We start from the raw sequence: 21,714 nt of genomic DNA, 5'->3' as shown, positions 1-21,714 counted from the left end.
CTCCAGTTAGTCAAAACATGGATTATGTTAACTATCGGTGAGTCACGTTATTCTCAACTCTTACAGAGTTTTACTATTATGGACATTTCACTGTGTCAAAAAAGTGGCTGAGAAAGGTGTTCTGTTGCTTTTTTCTTTTGTAGCGATGGTGTTTGATCAAATTGGTGCCGAAATGTGTTTTTGCTGCAGTCTGTACCAAAGAAGCATGTCCCTTCATGTCTACAAAGCTGATTTATAGGTATTAGCAACTCTGCAGCACCACTGTAGCTTCTGATATATTAGTATTTTGTGACATTTCACCTTTATCAAGCAACATTACAGCGCCTGTGATTTTGATATTGCACTATATTGTGATTAATTGTTCAGCCCTTGGTAATTTGTACTTGAAAATATGTGTTCCTAGCACGCTATATGCATACTTAGTTCTCCACATCTCTCATTTCACAGTAAAATACTCACAGGGTTAACGCCTGAATAGTAGGCCCAGGTTCGACAGTCAGACTCTCCTGGATTTGGTCCAACCATAGAAGTGACTTTCCATAAGTACGTGAAGGTGGTGTTTGGCTGGACTTCGTTGTCATATTTGTACCAGTACTTGGATCCATCCTCGTAGGACAGACCCTCCGTCTGCTTCGTATACGAAACCCCATTAGGGTGGACAGAGTATGGACGGTTGGCTTTGTTTCTGAACACCACCTAGAAGACAAAAGAACACATTTGGAGACATTTTGAAAAATACTAAAAGTAGGGTAAATATCAATCTAAAGCCAGAAGACAGCTAGCTTAATTTAGCTGAGGACAGAGCATGGTATTCCCTCTTTTTTCAGTCTTCATATTAAAATAAACTAACCAGCTGGTGCCTCAAACCTCATATTTAGCCTACAGGGTCAAGAGTTGCATCAGTCTACTTCATTAAGTTCCCTCAACAACAACCCGAGTATATCAATCCGTTAAAGCGACAACATTCTGTCATTTAAACATTGCTCACTTTTATCTTATTCTTACATGGGCAGGCCGTTCTCCAGAGTGCTATATCAGTGATGTGAAATGGTTTGATTCCACTCTGTTTTCATTTTCCTATAGCAGAAAAAAACTGTCTGCCTTGTTTGCACTTCTTTAAACCAATCACAGTCATCTTGAACAGCGCTAAGGCCAGGATGCAGTGATGGTGCCCCTGAGCACTCTCACTGAAATGCCTGATTACCTGAAGAAACAAAGCAGACCTGCCTAATTCCACATACCAAATCTTCTGCAAGACTTGAAATTTTTAGCATATAGGTTGCTGCATGTAACTTCTTGTTGTTTACCGAAGCAAAGGGGATTTTGAAAGTGCTAACACACAGATGACAGAAAGGAAGGAGAAAGACGCTTGGAATTGTGTCAGAAATAGCAAAATTATACCTATAATCTAATCCGGTGAGTTTGCATACTTCTACGCTAAGTTTTCTCACAGCTTCATTGCATATGTGTCATACATGCAAGACTGCACTGTTCTTCAGGTTATGCAAAGCATAATAATGCACTAATAAATTGAAGATTTAACCCAAATCTGGTTTATTTTCATGGACATTTTGGTTTGTAAAAGATGTGAAATTGGGAAAAAAAAAGTGAATGAGAAAGTTGCTCTATGATTTTGACACTCTGTCACTCTCGATGTTTTTGGACAAATAATGGCGCCAAAATGTGGGAAAAATCCTGCAAATCAGTTCACAAAACTTAAACTACTATTACTTGGGCATGTGTACCTGTTAATACAAATGCATGCAGTTCAGATCTGTGCCATGTTGATGTGAAATTTTGCTAATAAGACTTACAGGAAAGTGAGCAGGGTGCTCATTGAAACATGAAGCTTGACATTATCAGATGTCATCAGATTTTTGGTAGTAGTCTGAAGGTGACTTTAAATATCTAAGTATGGAGAATGTGAAGTATTCAGACATAAAATTAAATAATGTAACATCCTCAGACAAAAACTAACAAATGCCAACAGTCTTACCAGGATACTTTGTCCAACCTCCGCATTGATGACAGGCCCCAGGATGCCCAGATGCTCATCTACCTCTCCACGGATGTCTGGCGTGGTGAAACTGCTGTCCATGTAGCCTCGGAAAACCACCTTGGTGAACTTAGTCTCTCGGACTATATGTGACTTGTCTTGCCTCCTGTTCCCAAAACAGGAACTTAGTTAAGCAATGATTGTCTATGGATGTTTTTTTTTTTGTTTTTTTTTTTGTATCAGGGATGCACTGATCAAGTTTTGTTTTTGCCCCAATCTGACCCAAGGTATTTAAAAATTAGTACCTGCCAATACCATTTTCCTAGAAAATACACACTTTAAGTATTGTAGATTAGCTGTAGTAAATGGTTTAATGCTGTAGTAATCCACAGAGGTATGCACGTGTTGGGTAGTTAGAAAAGAAGCACCTTGCTAAAGACCTCTATGAGGCTTACTGACCATAGCCAGAATAGACGGGAAAAGCATTTTACCAGGAATGTCCCAATCTTTTTTCTATTTTCTTTATCCCAATTGGATCCAAGTTATCTCATATTTACTAGATCATACACACTTTAAGTACTGTGGATTAGCTGTAGTAGCTGGTTGCACCACCAGGTTGGGCCTCTTACTGTTTCATACTGCAGCAACCCAAAGAGGTGAGCACTTTCATGTTAGAGAGTTTAAAGGAGCACCTTGATAAAGACTTCTATTGGGCTAACTTACTACAGCTCAGGAAATGAGGATTATTTTAAGCTAGATTAGACTAGAACAGCATTTTTACCAGAACTTTCCCAATCAAGTGTACTTTTTTGCCCCAATCCAGGTGGAGCCTCTTACTGTTTAATACAAGAGCAACCCAAGGAGGTGGTTCCTTTTGTGTTGGGAGTTTACCTAGTAAAGGAGTACCGAGATAAAGACTTCTATGGGGCTAACTTACCACAGCTCAGCGAATGAGAATTAATTTAAGCTACAATAGACTGGCACAGTCCTTCCTACATCTCAGAAGAACAACTGATGGCTGTTTTCACTGTTTTTTTTCCTCTTCTATGTTTCTGTGTAACAACAGATGTAAACAAAGAATCTCGCATAGGTTTACACCCATACCAATTAGTGAAAAGTTCCTGTGATCAGCACCAATCCTCTGGTAATTGGATCAGTCTCGGGACATCATTAATTTTTACTGCATGATTTTCCAATAAATCAGGGCTTTTCTTACCTCTGCCCGTAGCCAGCGTAGTCCCATTCAACCTCTTCTGCAGCGATGAAATAAATCTTGGTGTTCGGGCCTGAGTGTTTCAAGTGGTATTTGGTGGTCTCGTCCAGGTTGAAATTCTTGACATCTTCATGGCTACTGTAGGGGTCTTTGTACATCACATACTCATATTCATCTGCTTTTACATTGTGTTCAACTGGCGCAAGATGATCCGGTTCATCCCCAGGAATGTACAGCTCGTAGTCGCTGAAATCGGGCCGTGGAACGCCGATGACAACGGGCATGTTGATCAGCTTCTCCTCGTCTGAGACTGGTTGTGGTGCCATCGGTCGAGACCCCCGAGGAGTCATCATAGGATTGAATCCACGAGGGGAGAATGGTAAACCACTCCTGGCCTGAGGCTGGTATTCCTTCCTTCTCTTTGTTTTCATACCTTGGCCCTTCTGAGGTCTCTGTCGCAGGTTCACCTTCTTTACCTTTCTTTTTGGAGGTGGCTCTGTTTGAGGAATCTCAATGTATTTCTTCATGTGGTCGTGAATCTCCATGGGCACCATGTTGTGAGTTCCCTCATAAGTCCAGTTGTGGCCTTGTATTTTAACAGAGGAGCTTTTGATAACCTGTGTTTGGTTTTCTTGAAGGTAGATGAACACTTCTTCACTGTTTTCTGAGGCAATGAGATCCTCGGATGCACTGGAGATGGAAAGGTTACCTAAAAGTGTTGTCTCTTTGGGGAAACCTTCCAGAGAAGGTGTGGGAGTCAACTTATCCACAAGAGAAGTGAAGTTCTCTCTGATGTCTGAACTGCTCTTCCATGACAGATCTGATCTGGATACATCTACTGTGAGATTTTTGATGATAATATGTGTTGCATTTTCAAGGCTGGAATTGGCAGGAACAGTTACAACTTGAGAGGAATCCGGCTTTGCTGCAGTGATTGAAGAGTCATTGTTGCTGGTTTTGTTGCCTGTGCTCTCCACCAGCGACCCAACAATGGTCAGGTTTTGTACATCTGTGCCGCTGATGTTAACTTTTGTAGAATCAGGTGTTGGCAAAGACAATGAATGGTTTGTTCCATCTACTGACAGCGTTGTTGTTGTGTTACTCTCATCTTCTCTTGTTGGACTTTGAGCATCAGCAGATGTGTTGCTGTTTGGGGTCTTGTCGATGTTGGACGAAGACACAGAATACGAGAAAACATCCCCCCGAGTGACTCTCTCCTCTGAATCCTCCACAGAAATCACCTCCACAAATGTCAGGTCATCACCGGTCTGCATTAAATTTCCTGACAATTCAGTGGTAAGATTGGTAGCATCTGCAGATACATTTCCAACCCCGGGTGATGCTGTGGCGTTGGGAACTGTTGTGTTTTCTGTGCCTGAAACTGTGACGTTATTGACTACAGAAGCACTGCCATTTGCAGTTATGCTTTCATTCTTTAGTGACATATTGTGGATGTTTAACCTGGTTGTGTTTTCTGTCTCATACGTGGAAGAATTGTCAAAGCCTGATGGCCCATTAATGTTCTGTACATATGTTGTGTTCTCACTAATGCTTTGGTTTAGCAAATTAACTTTTGTAAAGTTTTGACCTCCCACATCGATCCGATTTGAAGATAATGTTACATTTAGTGCATCTGTCTTTGGTTTAGATTTCTCAGTTTTATCCTTCGAGGTCCGATCTGTATCTCTGTCAGAATAGTCATAATCGAAGTAGGAGAGGTCCAGCTGCTCCATGTCTGAGTCTGACGATTTGTTTTTCAAAGACCTGAGACCTAATTCTTCTGCAAACCCGTAAGTGTACTCGTCAATCACAGCCGGGGTTTCTGTCTCCACCGGTTTTGCATTTTCCTCTTCCTTCTTTTTGATTTCATCCAAGCTCTGAGGATTCCACACAGTAAACTCACTGTTCGTTTCTATCTCGTCGTAGTCATACTCGTACTGGCGATCACGGTAGCACTCGACGTCCTGAAACTTCAGGCGCATTCCTTTGTTTGTCTCGTGGGAATTCAGAGAAGCGAGGAGCCAAACGCCTGATTCAAGAGAGAAAAAATGTCACTTAACATGTGAAGACTACAGTTGTAACATTAACAACTAGTTAACTCGTCGTGTCTATGAATCTGCACTTAAAGGGAAACATTACGGGTGAATAGACCTTCTTACTGATAGGTATCATCATAAAATTCATCCAATTGATTACTTAGAATAAGACAATGATTTTGTTTTTGTATTGAAAGCTTTCTGAAACTTTATGTTTTGATATGAAAATTGGGTATCAAACACACAAAAATGGCATAATTGGTATTCATTTCCAGAACTTCTAACCTCAGCGTAATTACCAGCACTGCATTTTGTACATCATGTCATTTGTTTTTTCTGAGCAAAATCTGGCAAAAGAATTACCTTTGAAATGAATAAAGATTTATCTTATCATTTGGATAAAGCCAGCTTCAGATTTTGTTTAATTTTGTTAAACATGTTATGGCTTTTTTTCTTTTTACAGGTGGGATTTTGGATGTATCTTTTTTACAACTTAGGGAGCCAAAAAAATATTGCCAGCAGCCAGCAAAAAACAAAACAAACAACAACATTTTTGCCATGTTTTTTTTGAATGAAATGTTCACTAAATCAGACTGTAAATGATATATGACCAAATATGTCAGTGAAAAGCAAAAAAATTCAGAATATAGATAGGAATGAAAGTGGAAAGCTTAGTGATGCCAAATTGGAAATTCTGTGTCAGTGTGGGAAAAGCCTATTTTGAGTCAACAGGCTTTAAAGATGAAATCTAGAGACAGAAATAGAGAAGATGCAGTGAGATAAACACCTTATTATGTATTTAGTCTTAAAGCTCGTGTCCGGAGTTTGAATCGCAGCGTCTCCCAAAACACTGGTGGTCCCACCGTCCCTCCCTCTGATTTCGCCCCTTTATTTGTGCACGCGCGCAGTACATGAGAGGAGTGCCCGGAGTGCTGCAGCATCTTGCCTGTTTTGCTGTTTTCCACTCTTCTACATTTAGTACATTTAGTAAATAATAAAGGAATTACGTTAGAATGCTGTATTGAGTCTAACTTGTCCTAATACCAAAATAACATGAATCTGCTAGGACGAACTAGTAAAGTTTCAATATGTGATTACACTCGTGTATCCCTCTCGATGACGTTGTTTATCAAACTTAGTGCATTTACGCGTGTATATGTGTTACATTGTTTATTTATTTCTATCTAGAGTTCAGAATTGCATGACTCCTCTGACGAAGAGTATGTCCCAGACGCCCCAACATCTTCCTCCAGAGGTCGGGCATCTAAACGAAGCCGTCAGGCGGGCTATGGAGGCCGTGGTCGGGGAGCGACGCGAGCACCCCGAGCCAAAAAACGTCCTGCAGTCTCTTGGCCTGACAAGCCGTGGGATTGGTAACTTTTCTGGAAGTTGCTGATCCCTGATGCTCTCTCCTCCACAAGCAAAACAAATGTGCGCGCGGTTGCGTAGTGCGTAGCTCGCCCACCTCTGCATGGGCTTGCTTGCTGTGCGCGTAACCGTTGATTGACAGCATGACAAAGCTGAAGCTCGAACTTGATTGGTCGGCAGCGACCGGCGCTTTTTGGAATAACATGGGGGTCTATGAGAGGAAGGCGGAGCAAATGAATCAATTTTCATATTGCGTCATACTAATATTATATTATGGTATCGAACTAGACTAACACATTTAAGCTTTGTTAAACAATGATACATAAATTGAAAACAAATGGAAACTCCGGACACGAGCTTTAAGGAAGACACGTTAGAAGCAAAATATTCCCATAACCTCAAAATTACATGAGAAAACAATTTTAATTCCTGCAGTGTCTAGCCTTTCTACTGCTAGGATACTTTCTCAGGTTAAATCTGTCCCTGTTTTTGATTTATAGACACACTGACTGACCGACGTTGAGCATGTTCATGGAGATGGTCTCTCCGGTCATTGGGTAGAGGCTGAGGAAGTCCTCCGTCCTCTTGTTCAGCTCGAATGGATGACCGTAGAAGGTGGCGGTCTGGATGTAGTCCTGAGCTCCGATGCTGGACATGTGCCACGTTGCAACTTCACCGTTACAGAAACCCAACAGTGGGCCGCTTTCAAACATGTAGCCGTTGATCGCTGTGAGGAAATTCACCCGACAGTTAGCAATTTATAAAGGTAGATGCATGAAAATAGCAATAAATATGTCACATGTCATAAACTTACTGTGCATGACGTTGGACTTATAGAAGTTTGGATCTGCCTTGTTGACTCTGGATTGATCAGAATATCGACGGATGTTGTCGTCCAGGTACCAGCTCTTGTTTTCATCGAACACAGCAAACATGGCATGTTGCTCCTTGTCTGCTTTCAGCTGCAGAAACAAGCAAAAACGTGGATTCGTTTGTGGCACATTTTCTGTTGACAGCATCATTTTGAATGTTAACTTTGAAATATTAAATTTCAAAGAAATTTAAATTTATACAGCATCTTTCTTTACACAATGGACAAAAATGAACTAATTCTTTATGCATTATTCATGAAGGAATATGAATGGGACTTTGAATTGTAAGGCTAAAATCAATTATCTAACAGATGTGACAGGTTTTAAAAGTGTAATACAGAATCAAGTGAGTTGCTCGATAAAGGTTTTGCTCCACTCATGTAGGATTCTTACAGGTCAGTCATCAAGTATGCGATGTTTCAGTTTTAGTTACCATTTACAGACATATTTTAAATGGTAACTATCAGTTTTTAGAAGCTCACAGCAACTTTATCTCCCAGAATATGTCCAACAGTTGTAATTGGTTCACTCTTTGTGCATTATTTATGTTAAAAAAAAATCTGTCTAAAAACACTGTAGCAAGATTATATACCTGTATAGGTAGTTAAGAGCACTATCAGACTGTGCCAACCAGCGACAGTGTTGAGATTTTTAACTTTTTAGTTTATTTTTTAATGTCAAATTTTTAAATTTTGAGGCTACAATCGATTATGTAACAGATGTGACAGGAATTAAAAGTGGAATACATAATCAGTGTAGATACTTGGTCTCATTTTACAGGTAAGTCATCAAATATACAACAGTGGACAAAAACACTAATATCGATGAATCTGGAAAGTTTTTCAGCTCTCTCAGCAACTTAATCCCTCAGAATATCTCGAGTAGTTAAAAAAAAAAACCTCTCTTTGTGCAATATTCATGTTATAAAGCAAGAATTCTACTTTGAGACAATGAGTCTGCTGCCAAGCTGAAAAACATTTTCACCATTTTTTAAATGTAATTAATTATCTAGAAGGTGGCCCTGCGACTCTAATGAGGATAAAGCGATGTACAGATGATGGATGGATGGATCTAGAAGATGGGCCGGGGTGTTTAGTCTTTCTCCTCCTAAGATGTAAGACGTAAGATGATAAAAACCTGACAGGTCAGTTATCAAATATATGACATCTTTCTTTACATTAGGGCCAAAAATTTAAATGTTAACTTATCAATCTCCCAGAATGTGTCCAGGAATTCTACGGAAGTCATTATTTATGCATTATTCATGTTAAAAATCTGAATTCAAAGCACTAAAACAAGATTTTATGTGTCTTATATGTCTTTAAAGCTCTAACCAGGTGATGTTAAGCAGCTATATTATTGATCATTTCTACTATTTTAAGTGTATCTTGTTAGCATATATAGAGCAGCTGCAGGTTGTATTATAGCCAAAGTGTTGGAAAGATGAAAGCGGAAATAATAGCACAGTGTTTCATGAAAATCCTTGCTAGACATGTCAACTTCATGTTTGCGCAAGAGGTTTATCCCTTTAATGACTATAAATATATGTGTAAAATGCATAGCAATCCACAGTTTTTGCAGAAACCACATCACATCTTTGTGTTTGCAGCTTTATTTTTACCTGCACGTTCCTGAGGTTGAGTGACTGACTCTTGCAGATGAGAATCGGTCCAATCAGACCCGAGGCGATGTCTCGTGGTGTGTTCACTGCACTGTGGTACATTCGGGTCAGACAGCGAGGGTCTCCATCTAGAGGTTCGTCCTCCTCCACCACTTTCCAGACGTAGGTGTGTGTCTCACCTGGCTGAACGCCGTGGGATTGGTTTCCTGGCAACAGCATCAAAAATGACTCCATCAGATATGTAAACAGTTTGGTAAGACTCTGCAGAACACAAATCACCGTAACATTTCCTTTTCAATTCCAAAAATATTTTTTTGATTAAACTGCTAAATTCAAGGGTAATACCGTAAATTATGATTCTTCTTTTTTTTTCAGTATTTTTGAATACATGAAAATATCAATACAATTGCAGAAACAGACTGAATTTACATATTTACTGTAAAATAGCATTAAAATCTATCTATCTATCTATCTATCTATCTATCTATCTATCTATCTATCTATCTATCTGTCTATCTATCTATCTATCTATCTATCTATCTATCTATCTCATGTAAAACTGAAGCTCGAGTTTGTATTTTAGTTAGGAAAAATAGATTTCCTACAGCCTCAACTCCTGGATTTTCAGTTTGTTTTTTCAAATTTATGTAAATTTTTCTTCTAACTGTGTATGATTTTCATCCTAAGTGTTACCAACATTTATTTATCATCTTTTTAAAGAGTTAAACTGTGTTTCGATCAGTACCTCCTTCTGGGTAGTTGACTCCTTCCTCTGATTTCTCCACCGTCAGTCCGTGTGGGTAGATGCTGTAGGGCCTGGAGGCCATGTTCTTGAACACAATCTGCAGGAGAAGAAGAGGGTTTACAAGGACACGCCATTAATGTTTAATCATTACACAGAATCTACAGTACAGCTTCCTGTCTGTTTGACTTCTGTGTTTTTATTTCAAATCCCACCGATGATGAGGTCAAAGTGTTGAATTTCAGCTTTATTATGATAGTTTATGTTTCCATTTACAGCAGTTTTTCACCTATCTATCTATATTTTAACAATCGATATTTAATTTGATCTAATTTATTTAATATATCTCACTTTTATTTAATTTCTTCTCATCTGGTTGGAGGATAGTTTCCTCAAGTTAATAAACCTCTTTGTTTTTTAAGTAGTTCATTTATAATGTAATGTTTTTACGTTGTTTATTGCATTTTTATTCCTTTGTTCTGTCATGTGCTTGATGCTGAATTTCATTTGTATAAAAAAGTCTGACATAGTGGGAAAATATGAAGTGAAACTAAGCTGAATGATAAATAAACAACCAGGAGTTTGCGGTTGCTGTTATTCTGACCTTGATGACACTAAAATGCAACTTAGACCTCCATTGTTAATGATTGATTGAAATTCCTGGCATTGGAGCAGCTGTGGACTTTTTTGGGGATTCCGGTGTCATTTGAAGCTGGTCTCTCACCTTGATAACGTCTCTGATTTGTGCTCGGATCACCGGTCCCAGGATTCCCAGCTCGTTCTTCCTCTGCTTGTCCATCACCTTCTCAGTGAACGACTCATTCGTGTACTGAGTGTAAACGGCCTTCTTGTACTTGCCGCCTATTCGTGTCGCCGACTGTTTCAGGTACATATGCTTGAAGTCACTGCACAGAAGGAGGGTTTATTTCATTTTGAGGCATTTAAAATGGAGATATTTATATTAATTTGTTTTAAATGTGAACACAGGGGCAGTTTGAATGAGTTTAGTAACACAAAGGCTGCACAGGAATTAGTTTGCATGTAGATTATTAACCTTTTAGCAGCTGAATTTGATCATTTATCACCTCAACTATGTATTTTTATGTGCAAATGTGACGCTCACCTGGAGTTTTTCAGTCTCTTACAACTTTATACAATCTTTCACAGGAACTGGCCCATTGGTGTGACAAGGATAATGCAATTTTTTTTTTTTTAATTTATTGTGACTTTCCACTTTTTTATTCATAAACTTTACAATTTTACAGTGAATCATGGCTACAAGGGGCAAGACTTACTGCTACAGACGTCTTGGTGTACATATTCAATGCTGAAGTGATGATGAAAACATCTTAGTTGAACTAGTTTTGCATATTTTGTGATTTAAAACCTTTTTTTTTGCATTAAAACATCTTAGAGTAGCTTTCATAAATAAATGAAGCAGTAAATGTATGTCAAACAGGAATAGAACCATTTAAAAATGTATTCCAGTATAAAACATAGTCCTCTGAAATGCTAGGGTTAAAGGTTTCATGAAAAGTTAATCAAAAATGTGTCTAAATGCTCCTTACTTATCGATGTGTTCATGCATGTTCTATAGTCTTTTACGGGAATTGGCCCATTGATGTGGCAAGAATAATGCAAATTTTAAAAAATTTTATTGTGATTTTCCACTTATTTTTTCCTGTACTTTACTATTTTGCAGTAAATCATGGCTACAAGGGGCAAGATTTACAGCTACACAAGTCTTAACATAGATATTTAATGCGGAAAATGATGACTGAAAACCTTTTTTTTTTTGCAGTAGAACATCTTAGAGTATCTGTCATGAATAAAATAAGCAGTAAATGTATGGAAAACAGAAAGAGAACCATTTAAAAATGTATTCCAGTGTAAAACATAGTCAGAAAAGACCCCACTTTTGGATGCTTAGGGTTAAATGCGTTATGAAAAGTTGATTAAAGATGTGTCTGTGGCTGCTCCTTACTCGTCGATGTGCTCATGCGTGTTTGGTGTGTAGTCCCAGACCACCTCCTCAGCAGCTATGTAGTATTTCCACTCCATGCTTTCTCGTCTTTGTGCGATGGTCATCCTTCTCAGGGGCTCTTTAAAGGCGTCGCACTTCTTCACGTCCACAAAAGCGTGCATGCCAGCTGCAACCATGAGAATATGTTGTTATTTTTTCCTGTCAGTTCAGCACCAAGCATCGACTGTGTTCCTGTCAGAGGAAGGTTTACCCTCCATGTGTTTGGTGATGTGTGAGGACAGCAGCCAGCGGCCGGTGTGCAGAGCCACCATGGAGGCGGTGGTCGACGAGCCGCTGATCAGACCAACTGATGACACTTTATGGCCCGTCTGCTGCAGCACCTGACCGTTCAGGTGGACCGAGAACACCTCCGGCTCTGAGCTCATACCGACCAGGTGGAGGCTGACGGAGGAGTGGGCACAGACGCTCACATCTGGAGGGAAAACAGATGTGAGCGTTTAATTTGCTTTCTTTAGTTAATGAAAACATCAGGGGATTGTTTTCTCACTGACTGCAAACCACCACCATGTAATTTACAAGTGAGTTTTAAATTTTTGTCATTATTGTTATTTTTATGATCTATTTTTACTGTCTGTTGACTTTATTTATTGTGCTGTTAAATTTATTCTTTTACATTGTATTTATTTCTTCTTCGTCATCTTATCATTATTATTTTTAGCCTTTCCTATATGGTTCTACTATCTATTTTCTTTTATTACACCTTTATTATTATTATTATTCGTGTCTATTTTTGATCATCTAATTGATGTATTACCTATATTTGTTTCAATATTATACCAATGCTATTTTACCCTTTATGTCTTTACTTTATTTTATTTATTTTCAGTAGTAATAGTATTATTTTCTATTATTATTATCATTATTATTTTTATTGACAATTTTTACTGTCTTATTGACTTGTTAACTTTATTCATTTTATTATTTATTTTATTTCACATTTTATTTGCTTACACATATATTTGTTTTTTTTCTTCGTCTACTTCTTCTGATTATTATTATTATTATTATTAGCCTCGTCTTTATGGCTTTAGCATCTATTTTCTTTTATTTCACTTGTTCTTTCCTTTATTATTATCGTCATCTAATTGATTTATTAACTGTATTTATATTATTATTAATTTTATTTTACTGATTATGTATTTATGTAATTTTATTGTATTATTATTAGTAGTAGTAGTATCATTATAATAATTGTTATCACCGTTATTATCATCTATTTCTGCTGTCAAACTGATTTAACTTTATTTTATTGTTCATATTTTACATTTTATTTATTTTCATGTTTATTTATTCTTCTTATTATTAGTACTATTATAATACTACTACTACTTATTTTTAGCATAGCCTTTCTAGCTTTACCATCTATTTTCTTGTATTCCGCTTGTGTCACTGCAACTATGACAACAAATGATCATATGATTACGATCCTACTACAAATCGACCGGTGTGGACTTATCTGTCGGAAATCATACAACAACAGAGCAGCCTTGGTGGAGTACTGCGCTCTATGAGTGCTTTTCTTGTATTTATTTACTATTACTTTTGTTTAATTATTGCAATAAAAAGATTTACAGAATAATAATTCTGTTGTTTAATGATCTTCCTGAGTATTCTCCTCTAATTTTTTGGCATGCTCTGTTAAGCACTTTGTCAACCGTGTTTTATGAATGTGATATATAAATAAAGTTGATTTACAAGAGTTTTTTATAAGGACTAACCACAATCAAGCCTGAGGTGTCCTGATCTGAACTTTTAATAAAAATAATAGCAATACTGCTACTATGGCTGTCAGCTTATTATTACAATACTATTAGTAGTACAACTACTAGTAGTAATAATATTGTAATAATAACTTTATTTATGTAGCACCTGTTACAAAAAAAGAGTTTACAAAGTGCTTTACAGACAAGCCAAAAAAAAAAAAGTCTGCTGTACCAGGCTAACTTTTCCTTTTGTTTCCAGTCGTTGTGCTAAGCTAAGCTAACAAACTACTGTGTGTAACTTTAAATCTGATCTATCTTTTTCATGGTCGGTGTATGCCAGATAAAACGTGGACAGACTGACCGGGCAGCGACCCTGTTGTGTATCCGTTGATGGTGTATTTCACATGGTTGCCTGGATCGTATCCGTTCGGTTTGTACTTGCTCTGCTTCTCATCAAAAACTCCAAACAGGAAGACAAACTCCTGGTGGAAGCCGACCTGCTTCCCCGAATCATCCAGGCTGCCTGCAGAGTCAAATTAATCAGAATGAAACGACCTGGGGATTTAAAAACAGCAGTAACTAGTTAAATAAAATGCATTTTCCCGCTCACCAGGCTTGCAGATAAGCAGAGTGCCGATGAGGCCAGAGTTGTAGTCCTCGACCACGTTCTGGTGGGAGATGTAGGTGTAGGTGAGGCAGGCGGGGTCGTGCTGCTGTGGAGAAACAGCTGGAGTCACCTCCCAGTAATAAACGTGCTCGCCGTTTGGTCGAACCATGTCGTCCTCTTTCTCTTTCTGCGATGTGTTGTCGAAGTAGTTGGCGCCTGCAAATACGAAAATGTTTTGATATACAAAACTTGAAAAACCTGGAATAGGAAGGAGGGAAAAAAACTCCAACAGAACCAGGCTCAGAGAAGGCAGACATCTGCTTCAACCAGATAGGGTGTGACTGGGAACTATGATACAAGTCTAATGCCATGAAACAATAAGAAAAAGATAAATGTCTTTAAATGTTTGGTGTAAAAAAAACTTGAAAAACCTGGAATCACCATGTCCAACACCCCATGTGTGGACAGGTTTTACAGTGCCTATCATAAGTATTCACCCCCTTTGATGCTTTACCCTTTTGCTTTCATAAATCAATCATGGTCAATAAAATTTAGCTTTTTTAACAAAAAAAATTATTGGAAAAAACTCTTTAATGTCAAAGTGAAAACAGATTTCTATAAAGTAATGTTAATGAAAGAAAATTATATAAATGAAAATAATTGTTTGCATAATTATTCACCCCCTTCAAGTCAGTATTTAGTAGATGCACCTTTGGCTGCAATCACAGCAGTGAGTCTGTGTGGATAGGTCTCAGTCAGTCTTGCACATCTGCCCACTGAAATTTTGCTCCATTCTACTTTGCAAAACTGCTCAAGCTCTGTCAGGTTGCGCGGGTATCGGGCATGAACAGCCCTTTTCAAGTCCAGCCACAAATTCTCTATAGGATTGAGGTCTGGGCTTTGACTTGGCCACTCCAGAACATTTACCTGGTTCTTTTTTAACCATTCCTGTGTAGCTTTTGCAGTATGTTTTGGATCATTGTCTTGCTGGAAAATAAATCTTCTCTCAAGACGTAGTTCTCTTGCAGACTGAAAAAGATTGTCCCCCAGGATTTCAGTGTATTTTGCAGCATTCATTCTGCCCTCTATCTTTACAAGCCCTCCAGGTCCAGTTGCTGAGAAACATTCCCACAGCATGATGCTGCCACCACCATGCTTCACAGTGGGGATGGTGTGTTTTTGGTGATGTGCAGTTTGGTTTCCGCCAAACATGACGTCTTGTCTGATGGCCAAAAAGCTCAATTTTGGTCTCATCAGACCAAAGAATCTTCGTCCACTTGACCATGGAGTCGTCCACGTGCTTTTTGGCAAACTCTAGTCCAGATCTAATCTGACTTTTCTTCAACAGTGGCTTTCTCATTGCCACTCTCCCATAAAGCTTTGACCGGTGAAGAACCAGGGCAGCAGTTGCTACATGCACAGTCTCTCCCATCTCAGCAGCTGAAGCTTGTAACTCCTTCAGAGTAGTTGTAGGGGTCTTGGTGGCTTCTCTCACTAGTCTCCTACTTGAATGGTCACTCAGTTTACAAGGGCGGCCTGATCTAGGCAGATTCACACAAGTGCCATATTCCTTCCATTTCTTGATAATTGATTTCACTGAACTCCGGGGGATGTTCAGTGCCTTGGAAATTTCTTTGTAACCATCCCCTGAATTGTACTTCTCAATAACCCTTTCCCTGAGTTGCTTAGAGTGTTCTTCTGTCTTCATGGTGTAATGGTAGCCAAGAATACTGATCAACCACTCTCTGGACCCTTCAGACACAGGTGTTTTACAACTCAATCACTTGAAACACACCCACACCACTTAGATGATCTTCATTTCACTAATTGCGAGACTATTGGCAACAATTTGACGGACCTCTATTGAATTAGACCATTAAATTATAAAGGGGATGAATAATTATGCAAACAATTATTTTTATTTATATAATTTTCTTTCATTAACATTACTTTATGGAAATCTGTTTTCACTTTGACATAAAAGAGTTTTTTCCAATAATTTTTTTTTGTTAAAAAAGCTAAATTTTATTGACCATGATTGATTTATGAAAGCAATAAAAGGGTAAACCATCAAAGGTGGTTAATACTTATGATAGGCACTGTACAAATACTTGAAATGGGAGACCTCCACATGTTACTGTTTAATTATTTACGTCTAAAAACTCACCATTTTTCTTACTACTTTGCAACTTAGCACAATATATTTCACCATGCTGAATGTATCTTCTAACAACTTGCTCCTTTGTACGCTATTTTTGAGCCATGCTGCCTGTATTTTTTGATCCAGTGAAGGTTTTTTTGTTTCCTCTGTGTCTTTTGTTGTCTCTTTTCTGAGACTTCTCCTTTCGGTTGCACCAACGAATTTAGAATCTGGTGCAAAAGCTTTATTTTTTGCCGATTTTTTAATTAAATACTTCTGATAATTTAGATCTATTTCTGGTAATTATTTCCCTGATTGAAGTGCACTCACACGTGACTCATTCTGGCTTTGATAAATGTTTTCTTTTTAAACACAACAAGTCTTTCAAACCTGAGGGCTGAGTATTAAACGGAATATCTCATGTTGGTCTAATTAATTAGATTCCTTCATGAATCTTATATAACAAGACATGAGCAGCTCCAAGACTAATGAAGACTTATGAAACATTTCTTTCACACAGTTCCTTAATTTAGTGTTTCCTCTGATCTCTGACTGTTGCAGTGGGTGGAACACTTAATTCCAATTTCCTGAATCCACAGAGTCTCCATTTCTTTAGACAGAGATTTCCTGAAGCTTAGAGCTTCCTGCTGGACTTCAGAACTGTCTGTCTGTCCTGGTTAATGTTTTAGAAGAAGACAAACAGCGTTGTTTGTTGTGTTGGCTAATCTTGTGTAAATATTACAATGAGTAACATCATGAGCACAAACAGTGACCTGAACAGACTGAATACACTGTAAAAAAAAAAAAACTAATTTAACAGAAAGTAAACGTCACGGTAGGTTTCTGTTCTTTGAAAACTGCATGCAAAAGTCTTGTGAAATCACAGATATTATCTGAAATTAGCATCACATCAGTTAATTAGTTATTATGCCAATAATGCCAAATTCCATTTTTTTCTCTTTTTTTGTTTACAGAAAATTTACTTTTTGATTTGTACTGTGCCTTTTCTTTTGAAGTACAAATGAATTAACATAAAAATGACAACATTTGTGTTTAATGAATATGTAGCTCTTTATAACGGTGAAGTGGAGTGAGGGGGAATTTTCAGCTGTGTTGTATTGATCTAATAATTTAGGAAAATAAAATAATTTAATTAAGCATATAATGTAAATGTCTTAAAATGTATTTTTAGTTCATTTACATATTTTTCTTACATTTTCTGGGTTTAGTTTTATGTCAACATGTCTAATATTTTGCTCATTAATTTTTATGTTTTTTTTTTACTGAAACTTTCGACTTTTATTATTTATCTGAATTTACACACTCATTTACATAAATCTGACAAGAACTATCTGAAATTAAATATGTAGCTCCTCACATATTACACATTTATGTGCATACTATTAATTCTAAGACTTCTGTCATATTTGTTATTCAAGCCAAATTTTACATTCAGACTCTGTAACTCTGGATACGAATTAAACAAACTTTTTACCCTTTTTTAAAAAAAAATTACAAACGTTTTTTACAAGTATGTACCGCTTACTAAGTACAATTTTTTAGGCATGTTGCATCTCTCCAATAATCTAATAAAAATCTATAAAATTACAGTGTTTCTCCACATAGCATACAATGAAATAGATATGATTTTATTTTATTTTATTTTATTTTATTTAATGAATGGAGCTGATTCTCAGTGAGCCGCTGTAGGGAAAACATGAATAAATTATTATTTTCTTGCTCTGCTGTTTTGCCCTTCATCTATTAATTTTGATAATTTTTTTTACATCTTGTTTTATTTAATTTTATGTCATCTGCTGTTTCCTTTGCATGTGTTACTTACGATGTTGTTTCCTCAACTCCTCGCTCCCAGTGTTTTAGAGTCCTTTATAATATGATGTTGGGAGTGGAGGTTTGTTTGGATTGTTTTATTGCATTTTCATTTCAATTTATCTGTAAAGAACTTTGTGTTGCATTTTGTTTGTATGTAAAGTGCTACAAAAATGAATGAAAATATAATTTTATTTTATTTTATTTAGATTTTGTTTTGACTGCCAATTTATTTGACCATCTTTTACTTCCCCCCTCCTATTTTTCGTTTTTTGTTTTTTGTTTTTTACAGTGTGCTGTGTCTTTAGGTCAGCCACATCTGTCAGATGAATGAATCCACAGCTGGGGACTCTCACCCTCAGACTGCTTCCCGTAAGCCACGCCGTGTGGGTGGATGCTGTATGCTCCGGTCGCCATGTTTCTGAAAGTGACGACAATCGTGTCGTTCTCCTCGGCCCTCAGCGTGGGTCCGAGAAGACCTGCAGAGAAAGATGAGATCAAGTTTGTTTATCTGGAATCCACACTGGGATAAACTCAGACTGAATCATCACAGATGTAGTTTAACCACTGGAATATGTTTGGTAATGTCCTCTTATGCAACAACAACAACATAAATTAAGTCTAGAATCAGTACGTAAGTGTTTCTGCACAATTACGTATTTGGGCGTTAAATTAAAAGGTAGAGAAGAACCTGCCAATGTGTCACATTTTTTTGGAATGGAAAGAAGAAGTTATAAAAAAAAAGCTTATTTCTTTTTGTAAAAGTTCTCAGAAATGACAGCTGCTCCTATACTGTTCAGCATCTGTGCTCCATAACAACCAGTGGCACATTAAAGGGAAAAGAAACTCCTCCAAATGTAAAAATGCACCTTTTTCCTACAGATTGTTTTCTTTTCTGTCTCAGTGAGGTGTTGCTTCACAGAACATGTGGTGTTTTGCTCCAGTCTCCAGCTCCAAAATCAACATTTTGTGTGAATAAATATTAATGTCTCAGCATTTGCGCTCTAATTACTGCCACATTAAATCATTCTTTCTAGCAAACCTGGTGACACATAAAAGTTCTGTGCATGTTCAGTCATTTAACGGATACATTTAAGTTGCTATCTGTGTGGGAAGTGAATGTGAAGACGACAACAGTGTTTCTTTGTAATCAGAGCCAGACAGATGAAGTGTTCATGCAGCGTTTACCCAACCAGGATGGATGAGTCTTAGCCTGCCTGAAGTCTTTGTCATACTCCCGAAAGACCACTTTCTTATAGGTGGGACTAAACCTGAGTAAAAGTGGAAAAACACAACATGTTAATCATGAAAACAAGGAAACTCCCTACACACCAATCACACAGCAGCAATGCAGAGACTTTAAGATATGAAGGCCAAACTTTCACTGTCTGTTCTGTGTTGCAGCAAAATGTGTCAAACTGATATCAGAGATGAGGAACAGCCTGTTTAAACAAGGACAAACTGGACCCTTCTACCAGGAAACTCGGTGAAATGAAACTTTTCTTGAACTGTTTTTCCCTGCTTTGTTGTATTACAGATAAAAACAAGTCAAATCACAGAAAACTGCTTTAATTTACACATTACACATAATGTCCACATCTGTTTTTAAGTATGTTAATTTGTCTTTTTACAAGTTTTGACTGGTTTTTTTTTACAGTGTATATATCATCAAAAAAGATGATTGGTTTATAGATATTTGCCATATTTCAAAGAAAAATTCAATATTTTAAAATAATTTTTGCTGTTATTTCACAGTTGTTCATTGTTTTGTAAAATTGAAGAAAATATCGAGCAAAATCACCAAAAAAGACTTTATCTACATGTTCACTGTCAAAAGCCAGTAAACAAACAAACAAAAAGCAGCCACATCAAAACTGTACACAATATCTGCATCAAAAATTTGTCTTAAAAAAACCTTTTCTGTTACGTGTGACTGCAGAATTACTGTTAAATTACATTTTTTTAAAGTTTTATTTTCACTTAAAAACTTTATTCTTTTACTTTACTTTTTTTTTTACTTTAAATTAGCAATAAAATAGTTATTTGCATCATTTCAAAGTAAACTTATCTTGCACACTGATTGAAAAATTCATCATTTTTAAATGTTTTTGTTTAATTACAAATAATATCTTATAATCTCACAGAAATATAATCATTCATTTATATGTTGACTTTCAGAAACAACCCTGTAAATAATGTCCACATCAAAAATTGCATTTAAATTCACACAAATTATTATTTTACAGATATTTGCATCATTTGGTAAACAGTAAACTGATCTTATTTAAGGACGGAAAAATTCATCATTTTTGAATCATTTTTGTTTAATTGCAAATAATATAGTATAAAGTTGCAGAAAAAAACACTAATTTAAATTTTGGTTATAAAAAAATAACTGCAAATAATGTCCACATCAAAAATCTGTATTGTTACAAATGTCACTTTGTTCTATCACAATGTGATGCACTGTTTTACTGCATTTTTTCTGCAAAAATATCAATATTTGAAGTCATTTTCACTGTTTGTAACCATTTTTGAATGTTACAGCATTCCATCATTCATTCGCCACCAGATTTTTCCCTCCTTTGTTTTTACAAGGGTTTTTCTTTTTTTTTTTTCTTTTTGCTGTTTTCTTTGCAGTGTACAAACAACTTAAGTAACACACTGTAGTAAGGACATCTAAAATAAATCCAAAAATAAAAGAAAAAAATATTACAGGACTGCTCTTGCTGTGTAATATTCCAGTTTTTTTCCTACCAGTTTGATTGATTTCCATTGTAGTTCCAGTCTATCTCTACAGCAGCGATGTAATAGTGTCTCTCTTTGCCCTGAGCTGCTGTGACATGCGGGACCATCAGAAGAACCAGGACGGGCAGGAGACAGCGAGCTCCAGCCCAGAAATAGAGCCTCATGTCTGGGTTCAGTCCTGCAGCTGCTCTGGTCTGTTCTGCAGGTGAAGAAGCTGTGAGGTGGCGGGGATGTTCTCTCTGAGTTTTATCTGACACCAGCGTTGTGTCCCGGGGCAATGAACTGTGTCTGTGCTGTTTTCTTTTCCCTCTCCTGTAATTGAGACCTTCTGTGCTTGGCAGTGAGTCATGTCTAAGGGCTGTGCTCCTTCCCATCATGCCCCTGAAAAAAGCTCTGTGTTGAGGGCTGAAAGTTACATTGCAAATTTCTCCAACCTCAGAATGTCCCAGCGCCTCGAAAAATACGTCATAACTCAGCAGCAAAAACATTTCTGTACATTTGGGTGGAGCCATTTTTTATTTGCATTTGTACTGAGAATACAGCTGTCTCTTTAATTAAACTACTTACATGTCTGAATTTTTTTTCAGTCAAACTCCGCCTGTTGATTTCTTACGAGACAAAGATTTTAAAGAAATGTTCTGTTTAAATAAGGTAATGAGGCATTATGTTTCCAAAAATGGAAACATTTTTGTTAACTTCCACAACAGAAATCTGAATTTTGGTTCCATTTTGTTGACATATGAGAGGCAGGATTTTGGATCTCTCTTTTTATTGCTTCATAAATCAGAAAATAC

General features: G+C 37.1%; 1 protein-coding gene across 1 annotated transcript in view; it reads right to left on the bottom strand.

Moving 5' to 3' along the window:
• f5 (coagulation factor V) overlaps window positions 1-21,309 on the bottom strand; it is a 29,964-nt gene extending 8,655 nt beyond the window's left edge. Inside the window, exons 1-15 of the mRNA XM_051959019.1 lie at window positions 20,930-21,309; window positions 19,361-19,443; window positions 18,529-18,651; window positions 14,206-14,418; window positions 13,957-14,118; window positions 12,083-12,304; window positions 11,833-11,998; window positions 10,573-10,753; window positions 9,852-9,948; window positions 9,107-9,312; window positions 7,428-7,575; window positions 7,128-7,340; window positions 3,213-5,238; window positions 1,997-2,162; window positions 460-696 (exon numbers count right to left, since the gene is read on the bottom strand). Coding sequence (XP_051814979.1) covers window positions 460-696; window positions 1,997-2,162; window positions 3,213-5,238; window positions 7,128-7,340; window positions 7,428-7,575; window positions 9,107-9,312; window positions 9,852-9,948; window positions 10,573-10,753; window positions 11,833-11,998; window positions 12,083-12,304; window positions 13,957-14,118; window positions 14,206-14,418; window positions 18,529-18,651; window positions 19,361-19,443; window positions 20,930-21,297 — 4,611 coding nt within the window. The 5' untranslated portion in view covers window positions 21,298-21,309. The remainder of the gene's footprint in view (window positions 1-459; window positions 697-1,996; window positions 2,163-3,212; window positions 5,239-7,127; window positions 7,341-7,427; window positions 7,576-9,106; window positions 9,313-9,851; window positions 9,949-10,572; window positions 10,754-11,832; window positions 11,999-12,082; window positions 12,305-13,956; window positions 14,119-14,205; window positions 14,419-18,528; window positions 18,652-19,360; window positions 19,444-20,929) is intronic.
• Between the last annotated feature and the right edge of the window lie 405 nt (window positions 21,310-21,714).

Source organism: Acanthochromis polyacanthus, chromosome 14 (genome assembly GCF_021347895.1).
Source record: "Acanthochromis polyacanthus isolate Apoly-LR-REF ecotype Palm Island chromosome 14, KAUST_Apoly_ChrSc, whole genome shotgun sequence".
In the NCBI taxonomy this organism is placed as follows: Eukaryota; Metazoa; Chordata; class Actinopteri; family Pomacentridae; genus Acanthochromis; species Acanthochromis polyacanthus.
This window is presented reverse-complemented; position numbering and strand designations above follow the sequence as displayed.